At 24.7% G+C, this 12,174-nt stretch overlaps 1 protein-coding gene across 3 annotated transcripts in view; it reads left to right on the top strand.

Moving 5' to 3' along the window:
• Positions 1 to 12,174, top strand: part of LOC141532780 (zinc finger protein rotund) — a 75,688-nt gene that overhangs the window by 19,726 nt on the left and 43,788 nt on the right. For 2 of the 3 annotated variants that reach the window (XM_074251277.1, XM_074251279.1), the window contains exons 3-4: positions 4,847 to 4,915; positions 5,004 to 5,055. In XM_074251277.1, the coding sequence (XP_074107378.1) occupies positions 4,847 to 4,915; positions 5,004 to 5,055 (121 nt within the window). The remainder of the gene's footprint in view (positions 1 to 4,846; positions 4,916 to 5,003; positions 5,056 to 12,174) is intronic. The other variant, XM_074251278.1, reaches the window with a different exon arrangement.

Consider the following 12,174-nt stretch of genomic DNA (forward strand, 5'->3'; position numbering starts at 1 on the left):
TTACGTGTTAATTCTTTTTTTTTTTTTATTACTTTATTTGTTATTTATTTATTTTTTGCTTCGGTTTGTATGCACGATTCTCCGCCGTTCTATAGACAGACCTCTGCCTTTTTTTAATCCAAATTATTTTATAACTTTTTTTTTTCTTTCGGATGCATTTTTTAGACGATGTAAACTATTATGAGCTCCATGAATTTTTAAATTCTCTTTGAGGGTTTGTAATTCATTTTTTAGATGGATTTTCATTGTTTATTTTTTAAAAAAAATATACAAATTAATTTTCGAGAAAAAAAATCTTTTTTTTAAGGATTAATTGGGAAAATAAAAATTTTTAGCATTCGTAAATTATTTCGATTCCAAAAAATTTTTCAAAGTTGAAGATAAAAATTTTTTTAAAAGATTTAAAAAAAAATTCTTATTTCTGGACCAGTTATAAAGAAGTTTTAAGCAACAATAATTTTTTTTTAAATTTTTCTTAAATTTGATATCTTACGAACAGATAATAACATGAAAATTAATCAAAAAGAATCTTTTGATGAATAATAAAAATCGAAGAAAAAAAAATTTTCAAACCGTCCACTTTGACGTGGAATGCTCAATATAAATCTAGAGGTTTTAATAAATATTTCACTATAGCTAATAAACTACACTTTGAATTGAGATTAAATTTTTCATAACCTACAGAGAATATTCAAGGTTACAATTTTGATTACACTTTTTTTTGAAATTTAATTTTCTCATAATAGAAAGTACTTTTCATCGAATTGAAGTAACTTTTAATCGTTCCATCTTTGCTATGACCCATACTGATGGCTTCAAAAAATTCAAAGCAGTTGTTTTATCATAGCTATACATAAAGTACATTAAATTAATTGCTTTAATTTAGCTACTCAGTTGAGTATTTATTTTTTTTTAATTCAGATGATAATAACGTGAAAATAAAATATTATCTTGTCCAGTTCTTTATCATTTTCGATCTCATTCCATTATTCGTTCATTGAATTAGTACTAATGTATTATTTTAAATAATTATCAAAGAGTATAACGTAGTTCGTTTATCAAGGATTATATATATACGAAATTTTATTTTTTAATTATTCGATTTACTCGAAAAAAATTCAACTCAAAAATTTTCAAAAAAATTTTTTAAATACAATTTATGATTCTAAAAAATATTTACAAAAAATTAATAAAAATATTCCTCATCTTGACCTTTCCTATAAAAATTTTTTGATATTGTCATAAATTGAGTTTAAAAATAATTTTTCAAATTTTTTTTTTTTTTGGAACTGTAGGTACATCAATTTAAATGTCATATTAAAAAAAAAAATTGGTTTAATAATTGATTAAACTAAAAACCGATGTCAGCCAAGCTCCTTAAGAGTGTAAAAAAAATTTTTATATTTTAAATTTTAATATCTCAAAATTATCTTTCTTGTAATGAGAAAATTCCGCGACCATGCGCCCTCCATCGGAAATTTTTTGAACTATTTTTATACGTATAAATAAATCAGTCTATAGACATTTAAAATTTTTTAAAATGTCTGTTAAAGTATCAGATCTTAGTAAAAAATTTTTTACGGGCTCTCCAATAAAAAAATTTTTTACTGAATTGAATTTAAAAAAAAAAAAAAAAATTAAATTTTTCTCTAATCCACCCTTGTCACATAAAAATGAGCAAAATCTAAATCTACTAAAAATAAATTATACTAATTTGCAATGAAATAAAATTTCTTATCAAAGTTCGTAAAAACTTTCTCAGCGCTTCATAGGTCCGCGAATTAAACTCGAATGAAATCAATAAAAAACTATAAGTACAAAACCGTCCGAAAAGTACAATAATCTAATAATAGTAATAACTGGAGTAGTAATTATCTAGTCTTAGAGGTGAAATAAGAGAAGAAGTATATTCTTTAGTTCCCGTATTCAAAGAATACACATTAATAAATAATAAATGTCAATGAGTCTTTATTCCCACATTTCATGATAAAAAATCGTCCCACCTCCATACATTCATATTATACCCATATATATATATATATATATATATATATATATATATATATATATATATATATATATATATATATATATATATATATATATATATAATAAAGAAAAAACAATAATAAAAAAGCAAGAGCCAATCGATTGGCTCCGACCGATTCCAACCTTAGACCCGGGCAAAAAAAAAATAAAAAGTCCAAGCTGAGCTTTTTCAACAAAAGTATTGCGTCCATCACGCAAGCTCACGAAACGTAAATTATAAATAAATGTACAATGAAAAAATAAACTAAACTGCTTCCGGTTTTGGAGATATTAGAAAACATCACTCACTAATTTTTTATATAGACGAGAATTAAATCTGGATCTGATCCCTGAGCTCCTATCCAGCGGAACTGGCTCTTAAAGGACGTGGAGCCGAAATTTTTTTTTTTACCATTCAATTTCGTAAGTGTAAGTGGAAGTGGGGATGAGCACGTCCGTCTAAATGTCCGAAGTAGGTTTAAAAAAAAGTAGGTTTAAAATTTTCCCAGGAATTTTATTCGTCAAAGCCACCTGTAGCCGTCGTGTTACTTCAAGTACTTTGTGTACATACTAGTTATTTATACTTGTGTAAATAGAGAGTCAAGAGCATAAGTATTGGGTAGGGAGAAATGCTCTGAGTCTTAATAAAGTCTTTTGAATCTCCAATTCGGTTTAGTTTGGTTTGGATTATTTATTTTGTTTTTTATTCGAAAGTTTGCGTAACGTTTCAGTCGACAAACAACTTGAGAGCATTGCCCTTTAAGGAGCAGAAGTTCGAGGGAAAGAGAGAAGAAGCAAACGTGGGTGACTGGGTCATAGGATATCGAATGAGGGATGACCTCGTTTCCCTTCTCAGGACCCTTGGTCAGATATTTTACCCTTAGTAAATATAATTTGTCCTCTTTCTCATCGCATGGGGCATCAAGCTTTGTGTTTTGTATGCACGGGGTTAAATTATTGCTTTCAGTTTTTTAGGGATCGCAAAGAAAGAAAAAAAAATTTTTATTGACTACTTAAAATATTTTTTTTTGACAAGTAACGAAATTTTGAAGTAAAAATTAAAAAAAAAATCATAATTTAATTTAATATTCTCTCTTCAATATATTCAAAGTTTTAATCAATAAAATTTGTTCTCAAGGTTCCAAAAGATCACAAATTTTTACAGTTACAATTTATTTTTTATTAACATAGTCCCGAGCATAAATATTTAACCGCGTAGTCAGGAAAAATTATAAATTTTTAAGAGTTTGGAATCGAATTTCGGAGGCTATAAAAATTTACTTCACTTCCGGGTGTCGTAAAATCGATAGGAAGTTGTCAATCTAAGTATCTACTATAATATAAATTTCATAGATATTATACGGCTAGATACAGGACTAGCATAAAAAAATTTAATCAGGATAAAACTGAAAAGAGTCCAAGTCTCTTATTTAATATTTATAAACGTTTTAGCTTTTTTCATTGTCAGTAGAGTTACTGTTGACAGATTAATATTCATGATTAATAAAATATTGGGAAAAATTTGTCGTACAAATTTTTAAAAAATTTATTTTGCTACACAAAATATTTTTCTTCCTAATTATTTTCTTGAGCGAAAAAAAATTTTTTTTTGACAAGAAATTTCATTTAATCCAACAAAATTAATTTTCTTGCTTTAAGAAATATGTATCTTGATAGAAAATTTTGTTGTTTTGAAAAAATTCAGCCTCTTGCTCCAAAAAATTTAGTTTTTGATAAAAGTAAATTTTCTTGTCTTCAGAAAATTTTTTTCTTGCTCCAAAAAATTAAATATAAAGATAGAAATAAATTTTCATTGATATTTTTATTGATTAACATGTCAAAGATCAAATAAAATTGAATCATTCCCTAAAGTATCTAAAAATCTTGATCAAATATAAAAATTTATTGTATCAAGTATTTATGATAATTTGAATTAAGAAAAAATGACTTTTACCAAGAATAGAATTTCAAGAAAAATTTTTACTTCGGTCTTCCTTCAGACACCGGAAAATTTTCTTGAGCCAAGAATTTTATTCTCCAATTAAGAAATTTTTTTTTCTGTGTACAGAATAATACTCAAAAAAATTATTTCCCATTCTTTATGCTTATAAAATGAAAGAATTTAATTTGCTGTAAATGTTTTAATAACTAGTTCTAAAAATAAAAAATGAATTGACAAGTCAAGTGTTTTAAAATCCGACTGACTCTTTTGATCAGAAAGAATCCAAAGCTTGAAAGTTCCAATACCAGTTTTAGTTGCAGAAAGGGATCAAGTTTTCTTTATTTTTAGCAGCTATATATCGTCGCGAAAGTTGGTAAATATGGTTGTATTCTGGCGTAGTGAAGAAGAGAGACGAGGACGAAAGGTCGAACGGAAGGACGAGGGAGATGAAAGCTTAGGGTACAGTTGTATAGAGTTAAAATAAGGGGTTGAAGGTTTAAATGTTGGCTAGATTGGTTGGGGTTATAGCAGTCTTGTAAGTTAGGTCCTGCAAATAACGGACACATCCAGTTTTAAAAGTTTTAAATCTAAACATTTAGTTTTAGCTTCAATTGTTGGGTTACACATTTATATAAAAGAGCTGTTAACTCTTGATGGAAGCTATTTCACACCATATTATATTATATTACATTATATGTTACTCTTCTATTATTTATGGTTTATTGTTTCATATTTCGATTCATTTGCATTTTCATTTTCACTTCACTCTTTTCTCCTTTTGTTCATCATTATAAGCACAATGCCCATAAGTACAGGGCTATTATTTTTTTCATTCGTTCAGAGGGTTTAATTTTTTATTCCTTCTGTCTTTTTCAGCAATGCAATCCCCACGAGAAAGACACGGATTATTGGGGCACTGGACGAGGCGCAAAACAAGGCTACGAGGTGAATTTTTATTTCTCACTTTTTTTAGAATTTTTTTTGGCTGTTATCGCGGATTTTTTTTTACAGATTCTTACTTTCTGAGACTTAGCATTTTTTGTTGCAGGCCAAGATGAATGCCGATCATAACCAGTTACAAAAAGGTAATAATAATAATTATTTATTGTTCTATTTATCTAGAATCATTCAAAAAATATGTTCAAAAATTTTCTGCAAATTAAAATGTTACAAGAAAATTCAAAAAATAAATTTTTTTTAATATTTTCATGAAAATTATTAAGTTCATCTACTTACACTAGAAAAATAATGAAAAAAAAAAAAAATAATAATAATAATAAAACACTAAAATAAAAAAAAATAAAAAATTTTTTTTCAAAAAATTAATTTTTGAAAATAATTTTGCGTACATAAAATTTTTAATTTATTTTTAATCCTCACAGTGTTTTTTTTTAAATTTCTTAAATACACTGCAAAATAAAATAAAAATTTTTTTTTCAGTTTTTTACCCAAAAATTTGCTCTCAGAATTTTTTTTTTTGCGTTTTTTCCGTAGTAATTTATGTTTTTTCAATTTAATCCTTATAAATTAGTTAAAAAATAAAAAAAAAAAAAAATTCACCAAAATGGTTTCTTAAAAAATTTTTCAATTACTAATTTAATTAACTTTAACTCCACTCTAAAATTTTCATCATCAACCTGTTGATAAATAAATAAAATAAATGCATTTAACCTCACAATAGATTAAACAAAAAACCCAACCAAAAAAACAGGATACATTTTTTGCACGAATAAAAAACAAAAACTTACAATACAGCGTCACGTATTTCAGCCACAAAAAATGTATTCAATGTTTTTTATATATCTATATCTATCAACAGGTTAGAAAAATTTAGAATGAGTTAATTGATCTACATTGATTCAAAAAATACGATAAAAACGATAGAAATTTTTTTAAGTGTTAATTAAACACCAATTTTAACACATTAAATTTATTTTTTCAAAGCTTGTGTTATTTATGAAGACTAAAAAAATAAAATACAATTTTTTTTATCAAAAAATTTACTTGATTCAAATAAATTTTTTTTTCTGTGCACGTGCTAAATATATAAAAACCGCGAAACATTTTTTTGAAAAGCTTATCTACCGAGTGTTAAAAAAAATTTTTTTTTAACTAACAAAAAAATTATCAGACCTTATTTTTCTTTTTAAGCTTATCTGTATTGTACTTTAAAATCGTTTAAAAAGAATAAACTAACATGATAAATTTTTTTTCCGTGTAAATTTAATCCAAAACCACAAAATTAAATAAAAATTCAAAATCCATGATTTATTGACTTTATTTAAAAATTTATAAATTTTAATACAGACCAATGAGTAATTCAATGTTTTGATTCTTAAGCATTTAAAATTTTTAGTATTGTACGAGCTCTTTTATTTCCTTTTCACTAATTCGGCGTCTTACGTCATGAATGCAAAGTCATAACCGGTTTATCTTTTTTTTGAGCATCTAAACGTATGTATTTACTCACGCACAATACATTATAAATGTATGGTGTGTAGTATATATAATATAAGTTGATTACGAATCCTATTTTATTTATTACCGTATGCTATATACACTGAGAACTTAAATTCGCCCGGACGTTTCCTATATCTCACACCGTTCCCCGCTAATCTGTCTGGTTTTGATCGTAACAATATAAATAACAACAGTATTTTAAACATAAACACAGATACAAGGTCATCAATTACGTAACATCAAAAAACTTATTATATATCATTCGCAAAAAAAAAAAATTATAACCCTTTGTTGCAATTAATGCACTCAGATTCATTTATTACTGTCATTAAATATCGCACAGTTGTAAAAGAAATTTTGTTAATGGTTCTGGTATCGTTTTTTTTTTTTTTCAAATTAAAAAAAATTAATTTTGCCCTAGATACATCGTGCACTGACGATTTAATAGCAATGATTGTCATCGGTAGCATTAATAGTTACTTTCTAAACATCAAGTGTCAATTTTATACAATTTAATATTTTTAATTTTTTTATTACAGCAATTTTTACAATTGTTCGCTGTGTGATTTATATTAGTCAGTATTAAAAGTCCCATCGTATTCAAAACTAGAAAAATTACAGTTTGAAATAATATTTTTTTAAATTCAAACTTTGAATATTAATTTTAATTTTAATATTTTTTTAAATTCAAATTTTGAATATTAATTTTCAGAGCTTTTAATCTAAATATTTCATACTACAATTTAATTCTTTTAAATCTGTAATAATTACAATTTTACATTTTTTTTTCCGTGCAGTTTTCTATAAGATCACAAAAATTTTCAAATTTATCAATCTTATCTATTATAAATTATAGCCAACATTATTAGTCTATTCATAAAGTCAATTTTGTTAAATATTTAGTTGATAAAAATATTTCTTGAATTTATAAGACAATTGCACTGAAAAAAAAAAATTAACTTGAATCAAGAGTGAAATTTTTGAACCAAGAAAATAATTTTGAAGAAGCTCATATTGTCTTGAATTAAGATAAAAAATTCTTAAATCAAATAAAATATACTTAAACCAAGTGAAATTTTTTAGTTTAAGAATTTTTTAATTCAAACCAAGAAACTTTTCAAAAAAAAATTTTTTTTTTTATTTGTTTGTTTAAAGTCGCATAAACTACTAAAGTCATGAGTATTATTTTTTTGGGCTCAGCAGAATAATACACTTAAATATTTAAAATATTCATTTGGTGTAAGCCGGACTCGAACCGGGTCCAATGCTTTGGTAAGCAAGGGCCAGATCCGATAGGCTACTGCGCGCCCTCTTCATTTACTTGATTCAATAATTTTTTCTGTGTGTAAGGCAGCAAGAATTTCGCGAGAAAAATTTTATCATAAAAAAATGAATTTTAACTTTTAAAATTTTTTTTTTCAAAATAATTCTTTCAAACATTTTACAAAGTTACACATCTATTAAATTATAATAAATATATAGATTTGTGATGATGAATTTCTCTTGATACTAGGCCAGCCCAAATCGGCGAAAATTTACGTATTATTTAATATTTTTACTGTTTAATTACTGTTTCTATTTTTCATATGACTTTTTTGCAAGTGAAAATTTTTTACTACCTTTCGCCACCTATCGGACACCAAGGAATTATTTATTGATCAATATTTATATATCTTGTTTGTAAATGTAAATTATTAAAATAATTTTCGAATTAAAAATTTATCGAAAGTAATTTATAAAATTAATTTAAAATTATTTACCAAATCAAGAAAGCTCAAGTGAAAATTAATATAAAATAATTTTTTGTGAGACACAGATAAAAAGTTTCTTTCAAGAAAAAAGATGTAATTGTTGTGACTGTTGCGATTTATAAAAAAAATAAAAGTAAAAGTAAATAAAATATATAATGCAGGATATAAAATAGTACATTTCCCTTTTGTCGTGCTGGCAATGACCCCAGAGAATTACACTCATTGCTATTTTACTTCTCTACATGTATATACACGGTAGCAGTACATATTAAGAGCTGTTGGCTCACAGCAAATTGAGTAATAGCTCGTAAATGGTAAAAGCCACGTTTCCATAAATGTTTTTCACTGTCAATGGCTTTTTACCTAACACGTGTAAGTAATTAATTATTTCACCATTTTGTCATTTTTAATATTAAACAATTACGTAAAAAAAAAAAGTTCTTTTGCCAAAATTATATAAAAAAAAATTGTCAGTAATTTTTCAAAATTTTCAAAAACTTTAAAAATTAAAACCTGAATCTCCATAATTGTATTCTTTGAATCCTCAATAAATGAATAATTGCTTAAAAAATCCACTAACCGGCATAATTAAAAGTATATTTTATTTTAAACATTGACTAATCACGTATTTTTTCCAACCACAATTAATAATTATCTTCAGCAATATTCAACGTAGATAAATTAGCCTTACAATACATCAGACGAAATTTAATATCCACTCACACACATTTTATTCCTAGATATATAAATATAAATATATAATAAAGTAATGAGCATCTTCTCAAGATACTAATATATATTTAATTTTTAATTTTAACCGTTATTTATATTAATATAAATTCATCGCAATTTTTTTTTTTTTTATTTTATAATTAATAAAAAAAATTTTTTTTTCTTAACATTTAATCGTGATATTTTTACAACTAAGGTCATCTACAGAAATATATATTATAAAACATGTAATATTATATTTTGATCATGTAATACATATTTTAAAAAATTAAATAAAAGTAAAAGGAAAAAAATATATAGTTTTGTTGTTCCAATAGTTATGGACACATTAAATTATGCAAAATAACATGACAAATGTCGTTGGCTGGCGACAATCGATTAATCGATCTTTTAAAGTTGACTCCGGTCGTACTATTATATATGTGTTTATATTTTATACACGGCGAAAAAAACAGGGATTTTTAATATTTTTGCATTGGAAAAATTCCTATGTTGATATAGAAATTTTTCCAATGTTAACATGGGAATTTTTTCTTTATTAACATGACAGAAATATCCATGTGACATAGGAAAAATTTATTTATCACTAAAATTTATGTAATTTAATTTAATAATTACAAATTTACATATCAATTTTCTCATTCAAGCAATTTCAGATCATTTAAAAGTAAAACAGTGATATACAGTCGGTTTGTGATAAAAAAATTCGAGGAAATTTTTTTCAAATTTTGCTTTACATTTTGAAAAAATTGAAAATCCAGCAGATTATGGACGGTGTGGCTTAAATTGCCATAACTTTTTCAAAAATTGACTTATCGGGACGTTTTTTTTTTTCAAAATTTTTTTTATTAAATGTTCTTTTTGGGAAAAAAATAGAAAAAAATTATTCAAACCTATCTTCATCGTTATTTTTTTAGATTTTTCAAAAAAACTCCGAATTTCTCAAGGATAAACATTTTTAATTTCTTTTTTCTTTCTTTCATATGAAACTTTGACATTTTCTACAAATATCCTGAAAATTTCAGAATGGTGTTTTTTCGATTTCTATTTTTTTTCAATTGAAAAAAAAAATTTTTTTTATGTCATAAATGAATTTTTCCTGTCACATGGATATTTCTATCATGTTAATAAAGAAAAATTAGGAAATTTTTTTTAACTGATAGTTAGTATTATTTGCTAATTATTAAAATTTTATTTAAACTAAAAAATAGTAACCCGCCCTATCTGTAAGCGATTTCACTTCTTAATTTTTATTTCTCATAAAAATTAAAAAATAATATTTAATAAAAACTATCAATAATTATTTTATCATTTTTCTCTTGATTAGAAAAGAACCTAGAGTAAATATAAAAAAACTGATACAACTTGATAATTAACGAAACAAGTTGTAATTTTATTTTCGTGGGAATTCGTCAATTATTTTCCATTGTAACAAATGTATATATAATACATAAAACGTCTGTATTAACTTGTCGCTTTGTGTAATAATAATAATAATGATAAAACGAGTGTCGCTACTACATAAAAGTCTGTGTGTGGTGTCTATTAAAATTTAATCGTGATATATCTGACATATTTATCATACAATCTTCACTAATTTTATTTACAAACTTACGGTCATAGTTTATCAATTATTTATTATTTGCTGAATTTGGTATGCAAAAAAAAAAATTAAGGTAAATGGGTTTTATTGATAATTTCAAGGCTTTTATCCACAAATTTTAACTTTTGTCTGCAGTAATCAATATTCAAGCAATGAATAAATAATTATAAATTATTTTTAATTTAATTTTTGAATATTTTAACACTATAATTATTTTTGATAAATTTTAAGAATTATCATATTCATTTTATCTCGAATAAGTATTCACGATTGCGTTTAATTTTTGATGAAATTAATAAAATGAGAGAATACACCAAAGTTCAAGACAAAAATCTATTATTGGCTATAGTTTGAAAGTTATAAAACGAAGAATAAATAATAGTTGTCTATTAATATAAAACAGCTTCGATAATACTTGTGATATGTTTTATGGTTGTAAAGTGCAGGTAAAATATTGTGTACTTATATTAGTGAGTGTGGTAGGTGATGATGAAGAAAGACCGTGGAGAGAATAGTGTTAACTATTAAGTGAGAAGAGAAACTGTCTTACGTACATGCAAATTATAATTGTTGGGTTCAAGCACACTGGAAAGATCAATTAGCTATGCTGAAAGTCGCTAATATTATTAAATATTTTATTCTATAATAAATATATATTCTACTAGCATTATTTATGTGTCTTAAATCATTCTTATACCTTACTGGGGATTTTCCAGAAATTTCGTATATAATTTTATGATTTTAATTTATATTTCTGTTTAAACTATTGCGGTAATTATTATTAAACTGCGATTGAATGAATAAAAGATGGAGTGAAGTAATTTGTGGGTATTCTAGCCTTGAATAAGATTCGGCGCCCAAAAAAACGTCAAAATGTCAGACTTTGCCTTGCCGTTGATCTTCTGAAGTAAGATAAAGACAGCAGACTTGCTATCTCTTTTTTTTTCTTTTTTTGTTTATTAATTATTGTTTAGCCGTTGTGGGAATATAAATCTTTGGCTCTATTGTTTGTAGGATTGACTGCAGTTGTTTTCAAATCATTTGGATCCGTTGTGAAAAATCGTTCGAGTCAAGGACAAATAATTAAATAATTTGGTCCTTGAAGAATTTTGAAGTTAATTCAATTATTTAGAACTATTTTTAAAAATTTTTTTAAATGTTGATTTCAGTGTGCTGATAAAGAATTTTAAATTGGAATTTGTTTCAAAAATATTCAGAATTTTGATAGTAATCAATTTGAACTTCAGTACAATTATAATGATTTTTATTGATTCTACTGAATATAAAAGAATTTTAAATATAAACGTTTGATCAATATTTATGATTTTTTACTAGTTTAAATAATCAAAATTTCGATTTTTTTGCCCAAAAAAATTTCAAAAATAAATGTAATTTATTCAAACTTTTTCATAGAAATTATATTAATTTTTAGTGAGTGTAAAATATTAAATAAGCTTAAATTTAAACATTTTTTTAACCAATATTTACAATTTGTACTAGTTCAAATAATTAAAATTGGTAATTATTTACAAGTAGGGTCTCGCCTATTTTTGGCCGTATCTAGATGAAAAATTAAAAATTTTCTACGGCGCATTTATGATAAAAATTATCGTAAAAAAAAAAAAATTAAAATTTCGATAGCTTTTTCGCCTTTAAAA

This window comes from Cotesia typhae, unplaced genomic scaffold (genome assembly GCF_013202065.1).
Source record: "Cotesia typhae breed Kobodo isofemale line unplaced genomic scaffold, CoteBio_Ctyphae contig_69, whole genome shotgun sequence".
In the NCBI taxonomy this organism is placed as follows: Eukaryota; Metazoa; Arthropoda; class Insecta; order Hymenoptera; family Braconidae; genus Cotesia; species Cotesia typhae.